The sequence below is a fragment of the Notolepis coatsorum genome, assembly GCF_963971535.1.
Source record: "Notolepis coatsorum genome assembly, chromosome: 9".
In the NCBI taxonomy this organism is placed as follows: Eukaryota; Metazoa; Chordata; class Actinopteri; order Aulopiformes; family Paralepididae; genus Notolepis; species Notolepis coatsorum.
Window position 1 is genome coordinate 143983892 of NC_140173.1, and position 27917 is coordinate 144011808.

Sequence of the window (27917 nt, forward strand, 5' to 3'; positions counted from 1 at the left end):
ATTATTATATAATTACTCAGCATCAACCTGTAACCATCTACCCTGGAGTCTGCATATTAATGTATCAACGTTATAGCATAAGTGCCTCACGGAAAATTCAAAACAAAATTAAGGCTTGTCAGTAGTTAGTCCAAGGTAGAACCGGATCACATTTAAATCACGCATATAGATGACATAAAAACAGCGACAGTAGGAAAGAAAAAAGAAAGGAAGAGAGGGTAATGGCTCGAGTGCAAGCCATATAACCATATAGCCATTAAGTGCAAGCCATACCCGACCCAACCTGTTATCAAATATTGTTTATGCATATTCAACCGACCTTGGTATCTACTTTGGATCACCAAAGCTCAAAACAACCTGGATATAAAAATAAAAAGCATACCAGAAGTTAGTTAGGGACTCGGTCACTCTTGAACTGTGCAAACCAATGTCCCTTTGAACAGCAACAGCAACCAAAATACGTAACCATTAACGAATGTCTCAGCGCAGACCATAGTCGAAGCCCGCTGGCTAGCCCGAGGCTAGCGCGTAAGCTAGTGACGAATCCGGATAGCACGTTAGCCTACTATGTACATTGTTCAGCTAGCTCGTTAGCTTCCAAAGAGGCGATACACAAGTACGACCATGAGGTCAGCTTTAGCAAGTAACAGAAGTCATTGGGAAGCCCCGCTAGTTGGATGGGCAGAGGACAGTTAGCATGTCTGGGCATGACAGCAAGTGTTTGTGAATAGTCGACCTAATCAATGTATATAGGCCCAAACCGCCAAGTCACTCACCCTCCATAGATATCAAGCAACAGACTCGGGTGTCTTCGCGAGATATTCCTTCGCTTTAGCCAACGACCAAAACAAACGCTGACCACCGACCTTCTCCAACACAGATAGTTTCGCGGGAGCGAATAACGTGGGCCTCAGGCCTAGTCTCCATAGCTTAGTCAGGACCACCTTGTACTCGGCTCTCTGAGCTTGAACCTCCGGTGTAAAGTCCTCGAAAATGGCCACTTTGTGATCGCCAAACCTCAGAGTACCCCTTCTGGTACGAGCCGACCGCATGATGATTTCTCTCTGTTGGAGTCTGTTCAGCTTGACTATGATGGGCCTCGGTTCTTTGTTCACGCCGGGAGAAAACCTGCCCGCTCTGTAAGCCGACTCACAGATAGGAGGCGAGGGGAGGACGTCCGTCCCTAGTATCTTCTGCAGCAGTTCGGGCATGGTCTCAGAGAGACGGCCTTCACCGCTGGTCTCCGGTACTCCAACAATCCTGACGTTGTGGCGTCTATCCCGGGACTGCATCTCCTCCATCGCCGACTGTAGTTTGTTGACTTCAGCCTGCCTAGCCAGCAGGGCGGATTCAAGACCCGCCATCTTCTCACATTGTGATGATACCTCCGTCGTTAGCATGGCTAGTTCGTTAGCATTAGCCGATGAGGCAGCGTGAATCGTCTCCATCTTTTCTGTCAGCGGGACTACCGCCAGCCGTATTTCTTCTGATATCTCACGACGGAGGCTGATACAGAAATCCGCCAGCACTTGCTTCTGTGCTTCAGCGATGCGTGCCTCAGAGTCTGCGTGTACTTTCTTCTGTGCTTCAGCGATGCGTGTCTCAGATTCTGCGTGTAGCTTGGTCATGACCAAGAGCACAGCTTCGCTTAACTCCCCGACAGCGGGAGACGGTACGGCCATGCTCGGCGGTGTCGGTGTCGTGCCTAACTCTTTCATGGCTCTGGTTTCCACCCCCGCCATCGTAGAAAGTCGAAAAAAGTTGATGAATGTATACTAAACACGACGACCTAGCAAACAGATAAAAAACAAATAAAAATAAAATAAAGACTAATGGGGAGAAACGTATATTCAGCACGGTAGAAGGGAGCTCATGTGAAAACACGTCTACTCCATGATCGCTCAGCTCCGCCCCCCAATATCACTTCAATCCTATTAAGTTAGTTCAAGTTAGTTATTCATTTATATGTGCTATTTATGAGAGGGCTAACTTGTTGCAAAATAATAATGATAATAATAATAGCCTCATTAAAATACTATTGTTGCTTCGGTTGTTTTCAGCGTTTTATGTGCATAATCTGTTATTTAGTTTGAAATGTTCGTTGAAATAAGTAGATTTTTCGTTTTTGTTTATTTATTAAGTTAATATAAAACCATATAGTCACATTTTAGAATACAATAGAATATAATTTTAGAATACAACTAGAAACACTGTCCTGGCCTGCTTCTAAGTTCAGTGACCTGAATTTTTTTTTCTTTTTTGGAAATCATCTCGCGGCCCTCCCGTGGCTGCTCGCGGCCCACCTTTGGGTCGCGACCCCGACTTTGGGAACCACTGCCTTAAGGCACTATCATTGGTTTGAAATATAAGTGTTGGGGTTAGCTACTGAACTTGTACTTTTAAGGGTACCGACCAAATGACGTCAGTACTACTGAGTACCGATTCACGTTAATAATTGGTGCTGCATTTCAGTACCTTGAGAGCAGGTAGATTTATGACCCGCCCAGGTAGAGAATAATCTGAATTCCAATGACGCACAATGGACCTGTCTCAAACCCTGCCCCTTTTCTTGATCCTCCAATCACAACTGTCGCTTACCTCGGACAAACTTGGTTTGTCCGAGGTAAGCGACAGTTGTGATTGGAGGATCAAGAAAAGAGGGCAGGGTTTGAGACAGGTCCATTGTAATTTCATAATAGACACAGAGCAGGGAGGACCTTCGAAAGAAGCTATGACAGCTAGCTCTGCGTTCGACAGCCCTGTGACGACTGCTGTTTCTATGTGCAGTGAAAACATGCGTTGCATCCTCCCCATTCCTGTATGCCCAACCCTAATAAGTGTAGACTTCATTTACACCTTGGGTGGTAACCCAGGGTAGGTTCGCTGAGCACAAATCCTCTTTGTCAGCTCCGCCCTGCTTCACACACTCACACAGTTACCTACGTTCACACATGGGCTCTGCCCAATAACGACCACAGTTTGACACTGGCGGACGTTTTGCCTGGAGACAGTAAACGTATCCTAATTGTTCACGCCACACACACACACACACACACGCACACACGCACGCACGCATGCACACACACACACACACGCACGCACACGCACACACACACGCACGCACACACACACACACACACACGCACGCACACACACACACACACACGCACGCACACGCACACACACGCACACGCACACACACACGCACACACACACACACGCACACGCACACACACGCACACACACACACACACGCACACACACACGCAGCAGGCTATGTGTTGCAGAACATTCTCAGAGAGGTATTTTTCACAGATCTTGAAAAAAAGGATCTACGTTGACAGTTTCAATAGATAATAGCCTGACATTATGATAAGTGTAAGATAAGAAGTGTAAAATAAGAAATACAGGGATAATCTCGTAAACAGAAGTCCAGAAAGACGATATTTTGAGCTTTTGCATGAACTCAGTGATTTTCCACTGCAAGAGACGTCTAAGAAACACAAGTAAACATATTTCACTTCAGCCATCCGGTAGTCCTTAGTTACCATGGCAACCACTCACTGTGCTATTCCCAGCCTTTTGGCAGACATCGCTATTCATTTTAACCATCTTTAAAACTCACATTGCATCTCAACATGCAGTACAATTATAATTTCACTAAACATGGAATCACATGATCACATTTAGTTATTTTCTGAATATGTTTATTTTGCAGCTAGTAGTTTTCTGTCTCTGGTTAAACAGTAGTCTGCTCATTATATAGACTGTCTCTGGTTAAACTACCACAGTGGTCTGTCTGCTCATTATACTAGACTCTCTGGTTAAACTACCACAGGGATCTATCTGCTCATTATATAGACTGTCTCTGGTTAAACTACCACAGGGATCTGTCTCATTATATAGACTGTCTCTGGTTAAACTACCACAGGGATCTATCTGCTCATTATATAGACTGTCTCTGGTTAAACTACCACAGTGATCTGTCTTCTCATTATATAGACTGTCTCTGGTTAAACTACCACAGTGATCTGTCTGTTCATTATATAGACTGTCTCTGGTTAAACTACCACAGTGATCTGTCTGTTCATTATATAGACTGTCTCTGGTTAAACTACCACAGTGATCTGTCTGTTCATTATATAGACTGTCTCTGGTTAAACTACCACAGTGATCTGTCTGCTCATTATATAGACTGTCTCTGGTTAAACTACCACAGTGATCTGTCTCATTATATAGACTGTCTCTGGTTAAAACTACCACAGTGATCTGTCTGCTCATTAAATAGACTGTCTCTGGTTAAACTACCACAGTGATCTGTCTGCTCATTATATAGACTGTCTCTGGTTAAACTACCACAGTGATCTGTCTCATTATATAGACTGTCTCTGGTTAAAACTACCACAGTGATCTGTCTGCTCATTAAATAGACTGTCTCTGGTTAAACTACCACAGTGATCTGTCTGCTCATTATATAGACTGTCTCTGGTTAAACTACCACAGTGATCTGTCTGCTCATTATATAGACTGTCTCTGGTTAAACTACCACAGTGATCTGTCTCATTATATAGACTGTCTCTGGTTAAACTACCACAGTGATCTGTCTGCTCATTAAATAGACTGTCTCTGGTTAAACTACCACTGTGATCTGTCTGCTCATTATATAGACTGTCTCTGGTTAAACTACCACAGTGATCTGTCTCATTATATACAGTAGACTGGATGCTGGCAGCCACCTGTCCATGTGATGGAGGAGTGTACTGTGTATTGCTGCACTGTATTGTGTATACAGCCATAACCCCCCAAAACACACATACAGCCATACCCCACATAATCACGCATGTGCACAATATCTCATTTATTATCCAATTTAACCTACATCTGTTGTCACAATAAATCAAAATAGTCAACTTCCTCTTGCAGATTGGATCGTGATGATCTGCGCACGTTTTTACAGCGTGTCATAATGCCAAATATGAATGGAGTTGGACAGTTATTTACACAGCAATATTTCGTACATATTCTTTTAGTCCACATTCCTCGCATGTCTTTTATTAATAGGAAAGGGTGGTGTGCACCATGTGACTCACCAGTTCAAGTGACGAGTGCAGCAACACAAACTGTTATTAATGAGCAGAATTGCTCTGAAATACACAAGATGAATGGGGGAAGGGCGGCTGATTGGCGCAGTGGGCAAGGCGCTCGCCTCTAACGCAGGAGACGCTGGGTTCGAGCCCAGCTCTCGGCGTTGCTACCGGCTGGCCGGTCGTTCATACTAACACAATTGGCAATTGTTAGAGGGTGGGAAAAGCCGGTGGGTGGGGATTTGACGTTGTGGACAGCGACTCCTACAGGTCGGTGTGGTGACGCCGGTGCGACGGAAGCAGGAAGTGACGGGGGCAGCGTGAGCCTCCCACTCGTTACTCCTCGCCACTGAGAGTTCGAGCTGCTGCGGTGAAAAGATGCGACAGGCTGCCTCCTCGTGTACCGGAGGGGACACGTGATGCAAGGCTTCTGTCCTCACTACAACCGACCTGTGGGAGGCATAGTCTAGCAACGTTCAAGACAGGGGAGGGGAGAATTGGATAATACGAAATTGGGATGGGAGAAAAAAATATTTATGGTGAGAAAAAGTGGATACAATTTTTTTTATTAACTCTTTCAGTGCCACTCACGAGATTTCTCGTGTTTTTTTATAGGTGGTTGCTAGCCACTCACGAGATTTCTCGGAATTTTTTTTTTTTTTTTTTTTTTGCGATCTGAAAAATTATTGCATCACCCGAGCCTACCCGAGTATTGCCGAGCTGCGCCGGTGATCACTGTGGAAAAAAGCGCCCCCTGTCGTCTCCCAGATGACATAAGTGATTTTGGAATGGACTCAATGAAAATGAATGGGGAAAAAAATCCGGTACTCCACATTTTCCAGTTCACTGATCCAGCCGGGGTTACTAGAGTTCATTCTGGAGCCTCAGATCTCCGCGGATCATGGAGAACCACTGTGTCGCGTTGGATCCATACACGTATCGATTTTTTCGAATGGTGATCAGGAATTGGAATATACCAGTTGGATACCATCTGATGTCAGGTAAGGACTCTATGTTATCAGTGGTAGGATAATCAGAGTAATTTTGATGAAGTTATAAGCTGTTTTGTGAAATCTCTTCTTTCGTTTTCACTGTAAAAGTCCGAGAGGAAATCAACAAGGCGATTGTCCGCGCGCGGCCGTAATGTGCGTGCGTGCACGTATAATATTGATCATCTAGCGTTTATTTGAAAACGATTCATAAAAAGGCAGACGAATATCAACGTTGTGGAATATTCCACTAAAAGACGATTTTCATAGAATGCTCCAGAATGAGTTGTTTTTTATATCAAAACGGGGGCTTTTCTAACTGCTCTGAAACGGCAACGACGCGATAAAAAAACAATCTGCCTTCACAGCACTGTCTGGAACATAGTCTTTGATAATGCGATGGGCAGATTAGACACATAGCCATAATTTAAAACATAGATTAGGCGATATTAACGTTAACATTGGCGCGGATGGTGGCATTCAAGCGGTAAAATGGAAAACCAGGCATGGCATTTAAAGAGTTAATGGGGGAAATTGCTAAACAGGAGCACAAAGGGAAGAAGGGTATAAATATTTTCTGTAGTTTGTAAATTATTAATTCATAGGCCTATTCATTCTGCAACATGTTTTTTTCCTATTCAATGTAATATGGATTATATTCCTTCATGTGGCATTAAGACCGACAGACTCACTAAGTGCCACTAAGTGCTTCACCTCCAGGTCTGGCTTGTACACACACACATGCAGCTAATCATATCCCACTAAATTGCATCGGTACACTAGTTACAGTACTTTATTCTAATAGCAAGGAAATTAAAACATTTATGTAGCATCTATTACGCCACATCCATAACGCGAATAGCCGCTTTTATAATTCGCAGGAGCATTTATTGATCACTCGGAACATTCATGAAAGTTAGCTTTGCGCAGAAAGTTTGGATACAGGCACGTGTGAAATGCCTGACCTGTGCTATAAAAACCTTTCCTCCATAAGGCGACAGACAGACGTGACATTTAATGTTCTGTGCAGCGCACAGCTTTTGCAAAGCTTCAAAACCTCTAACCACAAAATGCACGCGACAAGATTGAAACACAGATTGCTCAGTCAACCCCTCGTCTTTGTAAAAACATGCAACTCGGAGTGACACATGGGGTCTCGTAAGCCCCGCCTATCAGAATCCATGTAATGTTTTGAAAACTGTATTTTTGTGGTTCTGCATCCCTTACAATACAGTAGCTGTATAAAACATGGAATTATCCAACTATTTAGGTCAGACAAATATACACCTGTTTCAAGGTGCTTTTGTGCTCATAATTATCTATAACTTTTCTGTGCTGAGGTTGATGTGATACGTTGATACGTACACACACACACACACACACACACACACACACACACACACACACACACACACACACACACACACACACACATATACACACATATGTATACTGTACATATACACACACACACACACACACACACACACACACACACACACACACACACACACACACACACACACAGCTCAAATCTACCTGATATTAGTTCAGTTCAGTCAACAGCTAGTGGATTTGATTTTCCTGGTATAATCAGCCCCTGAATTTTGCCCTGAATCGGAATTCTAACACAAAATGTAACATTACTACCATAGCATAAAGACTTATGAGTTAAGTCCTGCATTATTAATATATATTTAGCAGGCTGGCCTGATTTCTAACGATGCACAGCTGTGACCAGTGTTGCTTGTCGATGATGTCAGACCTAGGGGATGTGCGATTCTCTGAAATCCCGTAGCGTGATTGGTAATACTCTCTGTCTGAGTAATGAAGTGAAACTAAATTAAATTCACACTGAATATCAGGCAGGAGGAATCCAAGAGGGAAGTGTCTAGTCGATCTGCTTCCCACAGTATTACTATTATAAACTAATTTATCATCTATTACACGCTGTTACCTCCCTTCTAAATATATGTACCCTGGTGGTGAAGGTTATTAACCAAGTTGTCAACAACAGCACTGTTCAAGTTTAAAGTTTTGTTTTATTCGTCACATATACATTAAAATAATACAATTATATAACTTAAAAGGTGATGCTTCAGCCTGACACACACAAGCTAGCTCTCCATTGAGTCTATATGGCAATAGAAAATAGTCACCAGTCATGACTTACATGGTGGTTTGTGGATAGATAAGTTTCAAGTTTTGTCACATGCTTGGTTCTGTATGACCCTCCTGAGATTGTGCTTCACACAGTAAAGAGTAAAAGACCAAACACTATACAAAATATATAATATATTTTATATATAATGTACATCGAAATGCAACTAAATGCAAAATGCTCAAATTTGGTAGAAGAGGTAGTGCAAGGGGGCGGCTGGGTGGCGCAGCGGACAAGGCACTCGTCACCAACGCAAGAGACACTGGTATCGAATCCAGCTGTCAGCGTTGCTTCCGGCTTGGCCGGCCATCATACTGGCTCGATTGGCAGAGTCAGCGGGGAGGGAAGCCGGTGGGTGGGTCCGGGTCGTTGTGGACAGCGACTCCTACAGTTCGGTCGGGGCGCCTGCACAGCGAGGGAAGGATCTAAGAGAGGTAGTGTGACCCTTCCACACGTTACACTCTCCCAGTGAGAGTCCGCGCTGCCAGGTGAAAAGAAACGGTGGGCTGGCTACACATGTGTCGGAGGAAGCATGTGATAGTCTCCGCCCTCCCGGATCGACGGTAGGGGGTAGAGTGCGCAACGACCAGGAAGGGGATTGGGAATTGGCATAACGACTAACATTGGGAGGGGAGAAAAACGGAAAGAGAAGGGGGAAAAGATAATATAATAATAAAAATAAAATAAGAGGTAGTGCAAATATTATAGTAATACATAGATAAAGTATGGTGCAGTGTTTAAATGTTAAAGTTGAATGTTTAAAGTGAGTGTGTGCATGTGGATGAAGTGTGCGCAATGAGTGTAGAATGGATGAGTTAGTTCAGGTCAACCATTGAGATAACATCTCTCTCTCTCTCTCTCTCTCTCTCTCTCTCTCTCTCTCTCTCTCTCTCTCTCACACACAGACGTACAAGAAGCGCAGTGAAGTTAAGAAGGAGCACCAGAATGGCTCCGTAGCATCGATAAACGGCCACGTGAATGGGACGACGTCGTCATCATCATCCATGGAAAACCTTACACATCGGAAGCAGAGAGTGGACTGACGTATGAAAACCTCGGCCCATTCCTCACTGTAGTATATTAGCTAATGCTGCTAGGAGTGACGTGTGTATCGTCTTACGAGAGATGTTTTAGAATAGGCTAGTATATTCACTTAAAGACTAAAAGAGAAAAAGCCATAGCCACATACTGTATATACAGACTCCCAATATTTTGCACACATTATATTGAACCAAATTGGTTATAGTAAAAAAAAAAAAAAAAAAAAAAAAAAAAAAAAAAAAAAAAAAATTAAAAAAAAAGATTCATAGTATTCCATGGCAGACATTTTGGTAGGCAAAACAACACGTGATTATCAATCAGTATAAATGACAGCTATGGTCAACGAGCTGTGGCATTGCGCCATATTGGTAGGTGTGGCGCATTAAAGAGGATACTATGAATAGTGAGGGTAGCGTGGTTAGTCCTGTGTAAATGCAGCCTTTGCCCCCTTGGAGGAAATGCACTTCTCACTTGGTTGCTAACGAGCTAAATTTTCATTGGCTGCTCGGAGAACAGGTCATGAATTGTACGTTTTATGTGCAGAAAGGTCCAAAGACCAAAACTGGGACGGGATGCCTCGTGAACTCTTGTCAGGAGACCAAATGCATCTTGTGTTGATTTTGTGTGATTTGTTCATACAAGCAGACGCACGGTTTCACAAGATACAGTATGTCGTCTACGCAGCTGTGTTTGAATAAATGACACGTCTTTTTCGGAGAGTGTGGAAACACCAAACCAAAGGTGGCGGGGGGGGGGGGGCTAATGCCGCAGCTTCGACAGCAAAGGGAGCAATTTAAAAAGAATGACGTACAGTAGGCTTTAGTGTCCAATCAGTAACCACAGCCTGCACCCGCTGTCCCGTGGTGTGCCCACGCCTGTGCCAGGCTCAGGATCCACACCTCACCTCTCATACGTACCCAGGTCGCGCAAACGGTGCCGTCACACATTCTGTGACGGATCGCGTTGCACAATTCCATTGATCACTTGTTCCATTCCACCGTCTCCAATATCACCACTAAGCGATCGCAAAGAAGCTTTACGAAGAGTGCGCTACCGCCGGTTCAATAATCTTAAATCGCCCCCACGTTTTAGAAGAATCGCCCCGTCTTAGCGATGCGGTATTTGAAGCAAACTTACTATAATACAACCCTAACTCAAAGAGATTTATTCATATACATCTGAATATTACTTGCTCTGTAGCCTGTGTGTGTATTCCATTTTCAGGTCCGGGGGAATTGCCAAGCAATCCCCACCAGCCACAGTCTGACCTGGGGCTAGAGATGTGAGGTACGGCATTGACAGCTGTACTGACAGCTGCTGGGCGGGTGCCCTAAATCCACATTCATTACTGGTTGAATAATACCAGGCCCGATGTGCCAGCGTGACACCAGTTAGGTAACAACACAGGTCTAAATAGCTTAGAGAAGTATACAAACCCACTGCATTGGAACGCGTGGCTCATGAGCTATAGAATCCAATAGAGCGATAGAGCTTCATATCCAATGCGTGGCGGCCGATATTCAAATGTGGTAAATAATAGTACTGTAAGTACTGTAAGCTTTTTTTTTATATTGTAGCTTAGCATTATTGTCAACAATGTGGAAATTGTAGATGGATATTATACGCATAAAGGACTATGAATAGTCGATAGTGTCTCTGCGACTTTGGTTCATATTTTGCGTATGACTTTATAGACTCGCTCACAGGTGACTTACAGTATATTCCGGCTGCTCCCCCAAGTCTCCAGTCTTTGCTGCGGCGCTAGGAAAATAAATGGACTGTTTAATAGATCGCTCCTAGCTTTGTCTGTGGTTCATGCAGCCTCCTGAGATGCCTTTCTCTCACTGATAAGGCAGTGGATTTTTTTTTATTTTAAGTGGCAGTTTAAAAAAAGGAAAAATCACTAGCCAAAGCTAGCTTAGCATTGCAGACAGATCAAGTCACCTGACGTCACCGGCATCAGTTCATTCTCTGTAACATCCGGTCATTTAGGGTTAGTTGGGCAATTTGGCTTTTCAAAATTGGAACATTAACAAAACCGCAAGATCCTTTGGTGAAACGCAAGGTTCCCATTAACCCCCACATTGTAGTAAGTGACTGGTGAACTGGTAAAGGAAAAGACCGCTAATTTCCCCTATATAGGCGGGTAGAAAACGCACCGGGGCTTGTTGTCATGACGACGTGACCGCGGCGAGAGGTCTATCGCAGCTTGAGAAACCTCGAGTAAAACGGGTACCGTCTGAATGATGGTACCGACTTGAGTCTGGAAAAAGAAAAGACAATAGATTTGTAAAAAAAACAACCTCTTGAACTTTCCACCCGATAGGATTGCGTTGCATGTTGTGTCTGTTCCCACGTTCCGACATCATCCTACATCCGTGGTTGTTCTCTCAGGGTGGTGATCTGTGCCCTCGGGGGACCCAGTGTTTCTCAGGGTGGTGATCTGTGCCCTCGGGGGACCCAGTGTTTCTCAGCACCATGCTCTTCTCCTCAGCGCTGAGAGCCGAGTGTGTTCTTCTTATCGCTCACACGGGTCACAGTTGGAAATATTTCAACTTCTAGCACATTTTTCTTTTGTTTTAAATAGTCACCTATAGCGACGACGACAGCAGCAGCCATGACCGGCACTTCCGAGCGCTTCCCTTAATTAAGGGCCGCCGGTTGAAAGAGAGAAATACCAAAACTAGAATATAGGTCTTAAGATAGTTAGTGAAGCAATAATTTTTCGATTTCGGGGAAGACGGCGCATTTTGAAGGTCCGATTTTTCAGGTGTTGGGATTTGCAGCGAGAGAGAAAAAAACTAGGGATGCTCGATATTGGCTTTTTTACCGATACCGATATACCGATATTGTCCAACTCTTAATTTCCGATACCGATATCAACCGATACCGATATATGCAGGGTTTCCCCCCCAAAAAATAAAAAAATGTCAGGTAATTAACATTACATATCTCTTGTTGTGGAATTAACACAACATTATGCATACTTTTGACAATAAATTAAATCAGAATTTGTTCTTACTTGCTTGCCTGGGTAAATAAAGGTTATAGAAACGTTAAAAAAAAAAAAAAAAAAAAATTTGAAAACCGATACCGATATTTTCCGATATCACATTTTAATGCCGATATCGGCCGATAATATCGGACATCCCTAAAAAAAACTAAAGAACTTTTGTTGTTCCTTCTTATGCAACTACATAACTTGACCAGGGACTGCTGAGTGATATCAGCAGACCGCTATCTCAGTACAGAAAGTCAAACCATTGAAGCCACAGACCATTAAATTGTGAGGATTGCATAATCTCTGATTTCAAATCGGTATTCCTCATTTTTGCTTAATTTTAACGGTGGAAATTAAACGTTTTACTTGTACATGGATGTATCAATTTCCAATCCCGTACTCTTTAAGCCCAGCTCTCGGTTTTGGAAAAGGCTATAGCTTTCTGAAAAATTCCTATAGTTTGTTGTCAGATGTTCAATCAAGCCTCTGCACAGAATACTCCTTTATAATCGATGATTTCTGAAAAAACGGCAAAGCTTTGCCTTACATGTGTTGCTACTTAAATCGATGTATATAGAATGTAAAGGTATTCATATGTTTGCATTTATCACTCGTCGTTGTAAATCCTATCTACAGCTATCGTGTTAGCAGCCCATACGCCTTAATAATGACAAAATGCAGGGGGGCCAAACCTTCCACTTCTGTTAGAGCCGTCCATCATTTTGGATGAATTTACGCAGGAAGAGAAAATCTAATAAAAGGTTTTGCTTGTTTTGGGGACAGATCTGATCATTTTGTGACTATAGGGATGGACCTGTAGGCCTACTGGTACTGGTAGCCCCTATCTAGCCAGTACCAGGTTCAAACGGGGATTAGGGATTCATATTTCCCTGAAAATAATACAGTACCTTTTCTGTGCCCGGGAATAGAAGCATGTGATCCTGGGAACATCAACTTGCTTTTTTAAGACTTTTACATTTAAAATAATTTTTTTAAACATAATACCGCAATTAAACCCCTGCAGGGCACAACTGGGACAGGATACTGGAGAACTTCCCTGAGAGTTGACCCAGGGGCAGCACACAGAAGAAATGTGGCTGGAGTTGACGTGCTTGATAAGTCCTTTCTATGTATAATATAGCAGTGTAATCAAGTCATTCTCACAAGGATGAACACAAGTTGCATTATTGTCTTTGGCAGGTGAACGTAGCTATAGTGTATAGCGTCACCTGAATAATTATAGCCTGTGGAGCTTCTTCATGTGAGCAACTGTTAAATCCCAGCGTCCCTGGACGTATATATATATATAACCCCTGTCCCTCACTGAAAGTCCACCTACAACAGTATCGGCCTATTGATATAAAACAGCCTTTTCTTCGCTTGCCAGAAATTGAATTCAGCTGTTTTCTGACGTGTGTGCCGCGTGTGTTGTCGTGTTCAGCGGGCACACGCACGCACACAGCTGTTGTGCATATGTTTCAACTAAAGTAAATCGCACATACCGGTAGTCATGTATAAATATATATTATAAATATATTCTTATTATGTTTCTCGGGAAAAACTAGTTTCCTGGTATTAAAGCAAGAATCACACGTAACGTGTCAGAAAAACCCAAGCAATGTGACCCCACGTGCATTTCTGGCTCATCCTACTACTGTCTCACATTAGATCTCTCCAATGGAGAAAGAAGTGATTGATATGATCTAAATCATATATGTCCAATGATCCAAAACTTACGGGGACAACGTCGTCTCCGCTGAACGGATCAGAATAGTCGCTGTAGGACGCCATCGAACGTTTATTAGGACTTAAGCGCCTGTATCACCGGTGTCGTTGCATCCCCGCTGACTGCCTACACGGGAAGAATTCAGATCCTGCGTCGCTTCTCCCCGTTTACACGGTAATGGCGAGATCAGATCATTGCCACAAAAAGGCTCAGTATACACACTTGCAGATTTTTAAGGGTTTTGTTTTGGAAACATAGTGTAGTGGTTTTCAAAATTAAAACTAACTGGGAGGGTCTGTGTACACAATCACCTGGTGTAACGGAGGTACCGCAGTCTATCCACAGTCACGAGGTACAGTAAGTGAAGTGGCTGTGGACGTTAAGCGGTACTGCAAGTAAACTCACTCCCCAGAGGCATCCAGACCCAGTAGCAAGAAGTGAATTCACCTCTTGTGGTACAGTGGTCTGTGATGCCGCCTGCGACGCGGGAGATCGGGGTTCAACTCCCACTCAGGGCGATCCCTTAACAGGGGTCGAATCAACAAAACACAACGCAGTTAAGATCACACGGGCATGGAAAAGCCATATAACACAATATATACAGTGCCAGAGAAACACTGAGAGAAACACTCAGGTGAGGAGGGGTACAGTAGGGCACAGAAGTGCTACAGTATCAAGACAACTCACCGATTCAAGTTCCCAACACTTGTTGACGGCGCACATTCCTTGTAATGTAACGGAGTGATTTGATATCAAATGAAACCAATGTTGTTCTCGGAGACAAGCGCAAGCCTGCATGATGTCATAGACGACACCGTTTCGACTGTGCTGTTCCCTGTGCACCCCCCCCCCCCCCCCCCACCCCCCCCCTGATGAAGCTTTTCAGTGGTTTCCGAAGCCTCTCTCTGTGATTCAAAGAAAAACGTTTTCAAAAACCCCCATAAGCGCGGATCTTTAGGCGCTAATAATGTGTGTCTCGGCCAAAGAGCTGTGGACTCTCAGAGCGGTGTCTTCGTTCACTATTGTTGGTGGACGACGTGCTTCTCGTTGCCGGACAGACTATATAATGATCTATCATACGCAAGTGAGATATTTGCTGAATGTTTGGACATAAGAGCAGTAAATAAAAACATCCTCATCATGTGTCATCTTCACCTTTTTAATACCAATGACAGAAGCCTGTTGCATCTGCATTTGTACTGTCACGGGAAATGGTATGAATAAAAGCACTAATATTTCTGTCTCTTGTGTTGTTGTTGTTTTTTTGTTGTTTACTCATACAGTTGATGATTACTTTTTGTTTACTCATGTGCAGCTTGGTAGAGTGTAGAGGTTTTTGTATCATTCACGTTTTACATATATAGTCATGACTCAGTGAACCATGTCCGAAAATAAATAAATAAGAACTAGGGATGCTCGATATTGGCTTTTTTTACCGATACCGATATTCCGATATTGTCCAACTCTTAATTTCGATACCGATACCGATACCGATATCAACCGATACCGATATATGCAGGGTTTCCCCCCAAAAAAACTGAATAATTTCAGGTAATTAATAATTTCACTGGATGCATTCAAAAGGCTTTCTAAATGTAAGCATTATCTGTGCAAAATATGATAATTAAAAAAGTAAAAATTAACATTACATATCTCTTGTTGTTGAATTAAACCAACATGCATACTTTTGACAATAAATAAAATAAGAATTGGTTCTTACTTGCTTGCCTGGGTAAATAAAGGTTAAATAAATGTAAAATTTTTTTTTTTTTTTTTGATACCGATATTTTCCGATATCACATTTTACTGCCGATATCGGCCGATAATATCGGTCGGCCGATAATATCGGACATCCCTAATAAGAACTGGATGTGGCTATAGTGGCCTAGACTATTAATATTCCATATATCATCTTGTTCTCCATGATATAATTTATTGTTGGTTTTATTCCAACAAGCGCTTCCATCACCACCACCGGGGCTGCCCCTCGTCCACCAGCGCTGCCCCTTGTCCACCAGCGCTGCCCCCCCATCCAACAGCCAGGAGAGAACGGCGGTGGTGATGGAAGTGCTTGCGGCCCTGTCGTGGATTTTGACTAGTCATCATTGGTTTACAGACCACAACAGGTTCTCGCCCGGCATTAAAGGGGAACTATCTTATAAATGGCCTTTTTGAGTGTTTAGCATTGTTTCCTAGCTATGTGAACTTATATTAATATGATCTATGTCTCAAAATTCTCATATTGGCGCATTCTTCCAATTCTCCTCTCACAATATTCACCCTCACTGAACTGAGTCGTTTGAAAATGTGCCTATATGTGATGTCATAAAGACACCGCTGCATGTTAATGTTCAGGCGAACTGTACACGACGCTCAGCAGGCCCGGCGCAGTGGTTTAGGAGCCCAGGCTCAAAACAGCTCGAAATCTTGAGGTAGAAAAATGCTGTTTTTGAGGACTTGATTAGAAATACAAAACAATGAATAAAAAAAATATATATATTACAGAGGTGTTCCATAGACTCACAGGAATTGTGTAAAAGTGCCCAAATAGTGAAAGAAATAGTAAAATAGTTCCCCTTTAAAGCAAACAGTAACATGGTCATGCAAGAATCAGGTCATCAAATGAAGCAAGGAGTTAAAAGACGGTCGGAATACTCGCGTTAAATGAACACAGGTTTATTGGAGAAGAAAATATACAGTACGTCCGTACGGAGGGACCTTTAGTCTGGCAGAGTGCATATAATTGAGTAAAAGTGACACAAAGCAAAAGTGTAATGTGTTATAACACAGTGAAATAGAGACGCCTCGATCGTCTCTGATTGGGTTGGCTTTATATGGTCATTTTGGGAGTCGGAAGGGATGGGCTCTTGAGGGGGTGCAAAAGAGGGCTCGCTGCGGCCTTGGATACAAACGTTATCGGCCTGCTCTGAATATAATTAATGGATATAGTGTTTTTTTTTTTTTTTTTTTTTTTTTTTTCCTCCATTTTCCTCCGATTTTCTCCCATCTCAATGTTAGTCGTTATGCCAATTCCCAGTCCCTTCCTGGTCGCTGCGCACTTACCCCCCACAGTCAGATCATCTGGGAGAGTGGAGGCTACCACGTGCTTCCTCCGACACACGTCCAGCCAATCACCGCTTCTTTTCACCTGGCAGCGCGGATTCTCACTGAGAGGGCGTAGCGTGTGGGAGGACCACACTATCCCCCTCAAGTCCTATCCGTGCTTAGCAGGCGCCCCGACCGAACCGTAGGAGTCGCTGTTTACAACGACCCGGACCCACCCCGCCAGCTTCTCCCACCCTCTAATACAGCCAATTGTATTAGTGTGAACGGCCAGCCAAGCTGGTGACAACCCCGGAGCTGTGAGCTGGATTCGAACAGGCGAATCCAGCTCACAGCTCCGGGGTTGGTGACGAACGCAATCTCCGCTCGGCCACCTAACCGCCCATGGATATAGTGTTTTAACAGTTTTTGAGAGAAGGATAAACATGACTTCATGGATTTAACGATCAACCCCGTTGTGGGGCTGGATTAAGACTCTGAAATTACACTCACAGGCCACTCAGGCCCCCCAAAAAAACGCACAATTAAAAGTGGTATTTATATATTTTATACCCAGTTTAATCACCTGTGCATTGTATGTTACATTTGCACTCTGGTTGGATGTTGTATTGTACTCGTTGTGCTGTATAATGACAATACATTTGAATCTAATCTCATTTTGAGATCGGTCGCAAATCGCTTCCGCGCTACCTGTCGAATGGGTCAGCATGGTGCAGATGCAATGTCGACCCTCTGCTGTTTTGCACACGCCTCCTTCGCCTTATATGGAGCTGGTGGTGGGGCGTGGCTGTATGCAAATGCAGGTGTACGTGCTTTGCAGTTTAAGAACGAGTGACGTTTTTCATTTATGGGAACCCAGCTGCGAAGATTTTGGCCACTTACGGAGACCGTTTCACATGTTCAGGAATCCGGCGGAGCAACATCTCCAGTCGTATTTCTGCCTGCTCACGTCTCTCTCTGGAACATCCTGAGGCTGTAGCTATAGAAAAATGTATGGACTATTAATAGATCGCTCCTAGCGTTGTCTGTGGTAGTGAAAGCCTTTGCCCTGAACAAGGTATTTTAAAAGAAGGGAAAAGTCACCCACCAAGAATATCTTGGAACCATTAAAGATGCAGGTCAGGTTCCCCGAAGTCACCATGAGAGTGCAACATCATCGACAAAGTATAGACGCAGAAGGAAACGAAGCAACGAAAGCTACAATGAATTGATATCCAGCTCAAGACACTGATAGCATTCCTCCAAGTCTACGACGATGCTGAGTCAATGTAGCGTTAGCTAATGTCAGAAATGCGCTACACTTCTGTGATGATAAGTGAACGTACATGACGTGACACAAGGCTTTATTTAGCCTCAACCGAAGCTGCCATTTTGTTCACGCCAACGTTAGATACTCACTACAATGATAGATTGGTTGTGTTCAAGTTATGTGTTATTTGTCACATATAAGGTACATGTACATTATAGTGAAATGCTTGGTTCTGTATGACCCTCCTGAGATTGTGCTTCATAAGAGTAAAATACCAAACGGTATACATATACAATATCTAAATCTAAAATGTACAAAATGAGGTAGAAGAGATGGTGCAAATTGGTAAGAAAAAATTGATAAAATATGGTGTAATGTTTAAAAAGTGTTTAAGGTGAATGTTTAAATTGAGTGTGTGCAGTTATGTAGTTGTACTTGTACTAAATGGTTGATTGTGGGTGGGCGGGATATGCAAATGAGCTTAACAGTGATTGGTCATTATATCGATGTTGGCTGCAATTGTGAATGGCTAGTTGTTTCAATAGGAGGGTTCTTGTCACAGCGGACGCTGCACTAAGCACATATTTGACATTTCCTCAGTGTCGGGACAAGTCCCCTCATTGTGTAAAAACAATGCAAACAACTTTTTACAATCGAGGACACAGTATCTACTTGTGTCATCAGAAAATGTCAAGAAAGACAATACGGCTCTGTTCTCATTGTAGACTTGTGCTGCTATCAGCTGTGATAGTTCAAGATAGAGACATCCCATAGACGTCAGACTGACATCCCATGGACTCAGCTTTGCCTCGACTGTCTCTGCCTAATCTTCAAAAATAGCCTACGTACAGTATGGAAGATATGTGTTGATCGAATCAAAATGAGCTGTGTGCCCCTAGATTTTTTGTTTTTGCATAACATTGCTACAGCAAAAAGGAAATTTAAAGAAATTGAGAAAATTTGATAAATTTATTTGTAAACAGTAAATAAATAAAAAAAAAAATTATTTCCAATATCAATTTGACTCTAAAAGAGACACGGTGTAGACGGCTCTACCCCTCTAGGAGCTAATACCCCCTGTGTCTCCCCTGCTCTATCTGCTAGCCTTCCCTACTGGCCCAGTAAAGAGAAAACAGTAAGGAATCACACTCGCACTCTCCTAGAAAAAAAACTAAAAGACCACAAAGAGCCCCTTCACACCACGAGATCTGAATATTGTTCTTTGAGATGCTTTGTAAAGCCTCAGCTTTATTTCCACTCCCCTACAGGGACTGTTGTGGTTTTCAGATGTCTGGGAATGTGACGCCGCCGGCTTATGGGATGTTCCTGAGAGGGCTGGTTAGCCCACTATATGTTTCTCCCCATTTTTCTCCCATCCCAATTTCATATTATCCAATTCTTCCCTCCCCTGTCTCGAACGTTGCTAGACCATGCCTCCCACTGGTCGGCTGCAATGTGGACGAAGCCTTGCATCACGTGTCCCCTCCGGTACACGAGGAGGCAGCCGTCGCATCTTTTCACCTGTACAGCCGCGCGATCTCTCAGTGGCGAGGAGTAACGCGCCGTGGGAGGCTCACGCTGCCCCCGTTACTTCCTGATTCTGCTGTACAGGCGCACCAACCGACCTGTAGGAGCCGCTGTCCACAACGTCCGATCCCCACCCACCGGCTTTCCCACCCCCTAATACCGCCAATTGTATTAGTATGAACGACCAGCCAAGCCGGAAGCAACGCGCGAAACCCAGCATATCCTGCGTTAGTGGCGACTCGCGCCTTGCCCACTGCGCCACTTAGCCGCCTACCCACTATATGTTTCTATTCAAGTTCACTTGTGTTTCTATGACTCATTTAGTTGTTGAGTCCAGAAGAAGTACAGACAGACCTGTAGTGCTCGCCATGACACCTCCATAGCTTTTGTTCCGTGGCGCTCTCTGTCCTCACCCTTGTTGCTTGTCAGTAATAATAGCATTTTTTTTTTTTTTTTTTTTTTAAACAATATATTTATTGGGTTTTAGTTTGCAAATTACAACATGTATATCAGCAGAGCAGTATTCAGCAAACATTTTCACCCGTTCTCCCTCCCCTAACCCCACCCCACACAAAATAATAATTAACTTCAAAAACAGGTTCACATAAGAAGGATACAGATTTAAATAAAAAATAAACATAAATAAATAATAATACAACCAAAATGTTTTACACATTAAGTAAAGGGTGTTTCTTGTCGTTTTTACACAATAATAAGAGTTGTCCCACAGTACTCCCCCTAATCCTGTTCTTGTTGAAGCAAGTTCCCAACATTCGTATTATGCTTTAAGAAGTACACAAATGGTCCCCAGGCATTATCAAAAATGTTTTGTTTACGTCTAACAATATACACCATCTTTTCCATTGACATATTTGAAGCCATTTCTTTAATCCACATACCAATTCTTGGTCCATCAACATTTTTCCAATTAAGAGCTATTACACGTTTTGCTTGTAATATGCACATATCTATAAATCTAAACTCTTTGCGTTGTAGATGTGGGGTGGTAGGATATAAACCAAGAATAAAAAGCTTGGGATTCAATGGCAACTTCTTTGATAAGATTTGATCGATCAGATCAATAACATCTTGCCAGAAGGTTTTCACTTTCACACATTCCCATATGCAGTGGAACAGTGTCCCCCTTTCCTCACTACACTTAATACAAGTAAATAATAGCAACCTTAAGGTATAATCATCTCCCCGGCCATTCTCACCAGAGAGGAGGGGAGATAACTGGACTGTCTGTGCGCAGCACGCTGGAATGCTGGGACAGCTAGGCCCCGGGGAGACGGATCAACTGTGTGTTTTGGAGGCACGTCTGCTGGCAGCCCGCTATCCAAACAGCGCCCCCTTCTCGCCCTCTCATCAGAGACCACGAGGGAGGGGGAGGGGCCACTGTGTGGGCAGTACAGTGATATCATGGTCAGCATCATGTCCATTCATCCCCATTCTACGCTCTCTGGCTAGTGTGCTAGTGCAGTGGTTCCCAAAGTCGGGGTCGCGACCCAAAGGTGGGCCGTGAGCAGCCACGGATGGGCCGCGAGATGATCTAAAAAAAAAAAAAATCATTTAATTTTTTTTTGTCAGGCCACTGAACTTAGAAGCAGGCCAGGACAGTGTTTCTAGTTGTATTCTAAAATTCTATTCTATTGTATTCTAAAATGTGACTATATGGTTTTATTATTAACTTAATAAATAAACAAAAACGAAAAATCTACTTATTTCAACGAACATTTCAAACTAAATAACAGATTATGCACATAAAACGCTGAAAACAACCGAAGCAACAATAGTATTTTAATGAGGCTATTATTATTATTATCATTATTATTTTGCAACAAGTTAGCCCTCTCATAAATAGCACATATAAATGAATAACTAACTTGAACTAACTTAATAGGATTGATATTTGGCTTAAAAAATCGGTCGCATGGCAAAAAAAAAAAGAAAAAAAAGCCAGACGATGTGCATTGGGCCGCGGCTCTCTGACGCCTTATTTTCTGGGCCCCGGCCTGAAAAGTTTGGGAACCCCTGTGCTAGTGTACCTTCTATCCCCAGGCCATCAGGCTGCTAAACGAACAATAATCACTATGCAACAACCATCAAATGCACACAGCACACACACCCACTCAAACAAACAACACACTGCAGCACCCACTCTCCACACTTTAGATCACACAAACACACTTACACTTTATATTTATTGATAAAGGGTTTGCACTACAACTCGTACACCTACTGTGAATTGTACCTAAATTGCACCTCGTCCCATTTCTCCATTTCTGCCTTGCACTATATAGTATTGTATATTAGTACACTGCACAGTATTGTATATTGTATGGTAACTACGTCTATTCTGCATCGAACATTGTACATATGTCTAAACTGAACACTGTGACCTCTTTTTTTTACTTCTAATTTTACTATGTTTTTATTTCATACTTATCTTGTCTTGCACAGTCTCTGGAGCGCAACAGTAAGAAGCATTTTGTACAAAAGTATTCTGTACTTCTGTATGACAACTATTAAAGAAACTTGAAACTTGAAACTTGAAACTTGAAATGTCAGCTGTTTCTCTTCCCTTCCAGACCCTCTCTAGCACTGATCCGGGCCTATACAGTTCAAGGACCAGGTGAACGACCTGCCAAGTAACTCTGGTACAGCGGGGCACAGTGGTGGTGCCAGCGCAGTTATTAGTTTCGTATTTTTCATTCCAATTATGTTAAAAACCAAAACACTAGCGCAAATGCTTTTATTATTGGCTTCTTAAATAGAGTGGAATACCCCTTTAAAGAAGGCAATGCCTATGTGTTATAGTCTGAGGCTATACAGTAATAATAGTTATAATAATAATAATAGAGCGCATGTCTAAGATGATTTCCTGTCACACGGAATGAGCCCTTTTCACAGTAGCCATTCTTTACTGGTCATTATACTGTAGATGTGTTAACAAAGTTTTACTCTATGGGTGTATTATTTGTATTCATCTATATCTACGGTTACAGCTTTATTTCCCCATCTAAGACGAGTCAAAGTGGCTGCAGTTCATGAAACATGAACGTTTAGCTAAAAAGAACGTTTTCAGTCTGGCCGTCTATGTGGTGTGTAGTGTATAACATTCAGAAAAAAATAAATAACGCACATCCTCCGTTTGTTGGTGCTGTCAGCCAAACTGTAAAAACAGTAATACCGTACTTTTCGCACTATAAGCCGCACCCGACTATAAACCGCAGCAGCTAAATTGAATGATGTGTACATATATAAGCCGCACTGGACTATAAGCCGCAGGTGTTTTAATGTTTAATTACCATATGTAAGGGTTCGTGCACAGAGGGGATTGTCGGGAAAGAGATGGCTGTTTGAGGAAGCTCCCATTTATTAACATTTCAACAAACAAGTTGCATATTTAATAAGGGAACAGATAAATAACATTTCAATGCAGTAAAAAAAGCAATATTTCGATTTTTACATTTTCGGGTTTGGTCCACATATAAGCCGCACCGTTATATAAGCCGCAGAGTCGAAAAATGGGGAAAAAAGCCGCGGCTTATAGTCCGAAAAGTACGGTACATAAGAACAAAGCGGGGCTCGCAACTCACTTGTAGTGCCAAGGTGTTTTAATAGACAATAAAAGGCAGTAGATGCGACGTTTCGACCTTACCGGTCTTCCTCAAGCATCTACTGCCTTTTTTTTGTCTATTAAAACACCTTGGAACTACAAGTGCGTTGCGAGCCCCGCTTTGTTCTCTTGTCTAGTGTATAACCACATGAAGAGGTCATCTATGTTCCTGCTACTTGACTGGTCAATGGTCTCTAACTACACACCCTCAAGACGCCTCCGCTCTACATCTTCTGGCCGCCTCAGACCCACTCCCATCCGAGCTCCTGCTGGGGTCATCAAAGAGAAGAAGCAGGCTATTCTCGGTCCTCGATCCACAACCTGTGGAAGGAACTTCCTTCCCACCACAGTCAGGACGGCTGAGCTGAAACCCGCCCAATCTTCTGTCGTGGACTAAAAACACACTTCTTCAAACAATATCAGAAATGAAAAAAAAAAAACGAATCTTTTACTATTATGCACTTTCCTACTAAATAGTCTTCCTTGACTATATTACTACCTAGTATGCTAATATGTCTGTACTACTACGCACTCAAGTTTCATCACTGTTTGACGAACATCGTTACTTAGCTGAATGAGTTGTTCCCTTCCTGCTGACCTGTTGGGACAGAACATGTAAGTCGCTTTGGATAAAAGCGTCAGATAAATGTAGACAAAATGACTAGATGTAAATAAATAAATGTATCGTGCACCCAATAACACCTTTCACTGCCAAAAGTAGTAGCAGATCAGGACCAACCGCTCCTTTACTTTTACTGAATAGAATGACAGGCGGGTCATTGGACAAACATGGGATTAGATCTAACCTGCTGCTTCTATGTGACAACAATGCAGACAATGAAGCCCTCCGCTTTGATTACTGACTGACATGTTACACGTGGCTTTTGGTATCAAAACGTTGTTTTCTTGGAATCCTCAAGACACCGATACCCTGTTTCAGCCTGGTATCAGACCGATACCCTGTTTCAGCCTGGTATCAGAGACACCCTGTTTCAGCCTGGTATCAGACAGATACCCTGTTTCAGCCTGGTATCAGACCGATACCCTGTTTCAGCCTGGTATCAGACCTCCCACCAGCACGGCTACATCCATAGCTATAGTCTACATGTCTACATTTGGTCACAGGACACTATATAGGTCACGCTATGCGGCACACAGGTTTTACATACCAGCTTTGCAGTTTTCCACAGTTGATAATCCTAAATCTGTCAAAGATGAAAATTCAAAAGGATTAGGAAAAAGGGCGGTTATGAAAAAAAATTAGGACAGACGGGGGGGGGGGGGGGGGGAGATGCCATTAGAATTCACGTGGAAATGCACATAATCACGACCTTCATATCTTACAGTAGTGGCTGCGTGTGGACGTCCCGTTTACACCAGGGACTATGGACCATAGTGGATTAGTCAACCAATTACAAATTAATTGTTGGGGTCCTAGTCATCCATTTATAGTTTTGTTGGTTTTTCCATAAGAGAAGCACATCTGTTTGTGACAAATATGCTTTGGCCTTTAATAATAAGCACCATCAGTTAGTATTTGTGCTTTGGTCTTTAATAAGCACTAGCAGTCAGCACTTGTGCCCATGTTAATTTAAAGGACTAAAATGTGGGAATACCAATTGTACTGATTTGTCAGTTGGAGTGATGACTATTAGTCAACAGTGATGGCGACTGTAATTCATGCATTTCATTTAGATAGATATTACAAGAGAGCATCTACACTATGAAGTCAGCAGGCCAGAGATAATCAAATCATTTAGTAGCTTAATCTGACAAAACGTTCACATTAGAGAGACATACGTATTAACCCTTTCACCCCAAATCCTGTTTGATCGGTCCGGCACCACCTGCACCTGGAACATGTAATAACCTGGATTATACCCTTACATGCCCTCAGTGAGAACAATTATTTAGAATTATAAAATCATATCTGTGTTGTGTTTTGACAGAGGTTGTGCATTTTTTTTTATTTTTTTTTTTATAATTCATACTCCAGATCAGGTGATATTGCAATAGAATCTACTGCACCCTTCACTTCAATACACCACTAACCTACACAGAGATATTTCACTAATTTGGGACAGTTTGACCTTTACCCTTGGATTGTGTGGTTATTTGATTACCCAGATGATTCACTGTGTGTTATTTAAGAGAGAGATAAGATCTCCAATACGTGGTGAATCATCAGGGTAATAATAATGATGGTGAGTCAGTGTCAAGGTTAATGTCTCTGTATATCATGGGTTGATTGACCTTTACCCTCGATCGTGTGGTGAGAAAGTGTGTATAAGAGTGTGAGAAAAAGTGAGTGAGAAAGAACGTGAGAAAGAGTGTGAGAACGAGCGTGTGTACAAGAGTGAGAAAGCGTGTGAGAACGTTTCTGTACAAGAGTGAGATAGTGAGTGTGTACGTACAATAGTGAGAAATAGTGTGTGTGTGTACACGAGTGAGAAAGAGTGAGGTGTGTACAAGTGTGAGAAAGAGTGTACAAGAGTGTGAGAAAGAGTGAGATAAGTGTACAAAAGTGAGTGTGATAAAGTGTGTACAAGAGTGTGAGAAAGAGTGAGTGCGAGAAAGAGTGTGTACAAACGCATGTGCATGTGAAGTGATTTACAATTTTTTTCTTTTTTTGGTAAGAGATGCCGTGTGTAGAAGTATAAAATTACATTTGTTCAGTTGCATAAATGTATAATTAATCATGACTAATATTTGATAAATGATAATTCCTATCCATAAAAGAAGCAACTCTTCTTAGAGTAGTAAAAACACGCTGTGTTCACCACTTTGTTTATTTAAGGACTTCAATTAGGGCCAAGTGCCACAAAACAATAGAACAGGTTGAGGACATTCATAGTGAAAATGAGTGAAAACAGACCCTAATTATCTGAACATTATTATCTACACATTACCGTTTCCGAGATCAGAAAAACAAGTAGTTCTAGTAGTAGGATAATTGTAGTAGTAGCTTAAAGGTGCAGTCAGTAAGATATTCCATAGTCAGATCAACCCACATACTATTACTGTATGTCATATGCACATAACATAAGGGTTGCGTCTGCGCGGTCCTCATTGCAGACCCATTGATCATTCAGTGACTCAACCATTCAATTATGTACAGTAGTTATTACACGTAATTGTATACGGGTTGAGTCTACACGGCCCTCCTTTCCAACGATCAAAAAAACGTAATGAGTGCACCTTTAATGTTGTAAGACTGACACATAACATGCATATACAGGTGCAGCACGATATATAAATTAGAATATCGTGGAGAAGTTGTTTTATTTCAGTAATTCAATTCAAAAAGCGACACTCTCGTAGATTATAGATTAATTACACACAAAGTGAAATATTTCAAGCCTTTATTTGTTTTAATTTTGATGATTATGTCTTACAGCTCATGAAAGCCCAAAATTCTGTATCACCAATAAATTTTTTTAAATAGATGTCTTTTTCTTTTGTACGGTATATAGAAATGTCGGCCTTCTGAAAAGTATGTTCACGTATGTTCACTCAGTACTTGGTTGGGGCTCCTTTTTGCACAAATGACTGCATCAATACAGCTAAATATATACTTTTCCACGATATTCAAATTTATTGAGCTGCACCTGTATGTGTGTGTGCGTGTGTGTAGGTGTGTGTGTGTGTGTGTGTGTGTAAAAACACCACTAAACGTAGGAGACGGTTGATTCATGTCATGAACGTACTACTAGAATTCAGCTGCAGCACAAATCTAACAGGCAAAGAGCGAGTATGACTGTTTTGCGTGGGCTGTCGTGTAAACCTCCACGTGAGATCGTGTAGTATTGTGGTGTAGCATGCTGCTTCTGGACTGGCCTACAGGGGGCGCTCTGAGAAAGCCGTGTAGCTCTTCACACGTGCAAAGAAAAAAGGCGAGTACATCTTGTCCAAGTCGAACGCCGTCACCTCGGTTTCACCGGTTGGTCTAAGAGGAAAAAATACAAGTAGTTAGAAACACCTTGGAGTTGGAGGGGGGGTACCTTCCTGGGCTGTTCTGTACAACAATATCATTAGTACCTTTTTTCTGTACTCTAATAACAAAAAGAAAATATTCAGTTGTAAAAAAATAAGTCCAAATTTCAACATTATTTAATTAGAACATTTTGTTATTTATTGTTGTAACACACCACACAAAATAAATTGCATAATAAATGATCATGTATTATGTTTTTAACGCATAATCTATGTTTTAAATTATGACTATGTGTCTAATTTGCCCGTCGCTTTTCAATGACTTGTTTGCAGTCAACATTGTCGAAACGGATTGTTTTTTTTAATCGGTTCATATCCTTGTGTCATTTCAATTCTAACTAACACAGGGGTCCCTAGAACACACACTAAGGTCTGTGTGAGTGTTTAGAATAATAATAATAATAATAATAATAATAATAATAATAATAATAATAATAATAATAATAATAATAATAATAATA

At 42.2% G+C, this 27917-nt stretch overlaps 2 protein-coding genes across 2 annotated transcripts in view; one reads left to right on the forward strand and one right to left on the reverse strand.

Annotated features, from left to right (window-relative positions):
- The window catches only part of elovl5 (ELOVL fatty acid elongase 5), a 65866-nt gene extending 50623 nt beyond the window's left edge, over positions 1-15243 (forward strand). Inside the window, exon 8 of the mRNA XM_084322098.1 lies at positions 9140-15243. Within this exon, the coding sequence (XP_084178224.1) occupies positions 9140-9277 (138 nt within the window). The 3' untranslated portion in view covers positions 9278-15243. The remainder of the gene's footprint in view (positions 1-9139) is intronic.
- Positions 15244-26234: 10991 nt separating this feature from the next.
- Positions 26235-27917, reverse strand: part of fbxo9 (F-box protein 9) — a 57156-nt gene continuing 55473 nt past the window's right edge. The window contains exon 13 of the mRNA XM_084321499.1: positions 26235-27409. Coding sequence (XP_084177625.1) covers positions 27301-27409 — 109 coding nt within the window. The 3' untranslated portion in view covers positions 26235-27300. The remainder of the gene's footprint in view (positions 27410-27917) is intronic.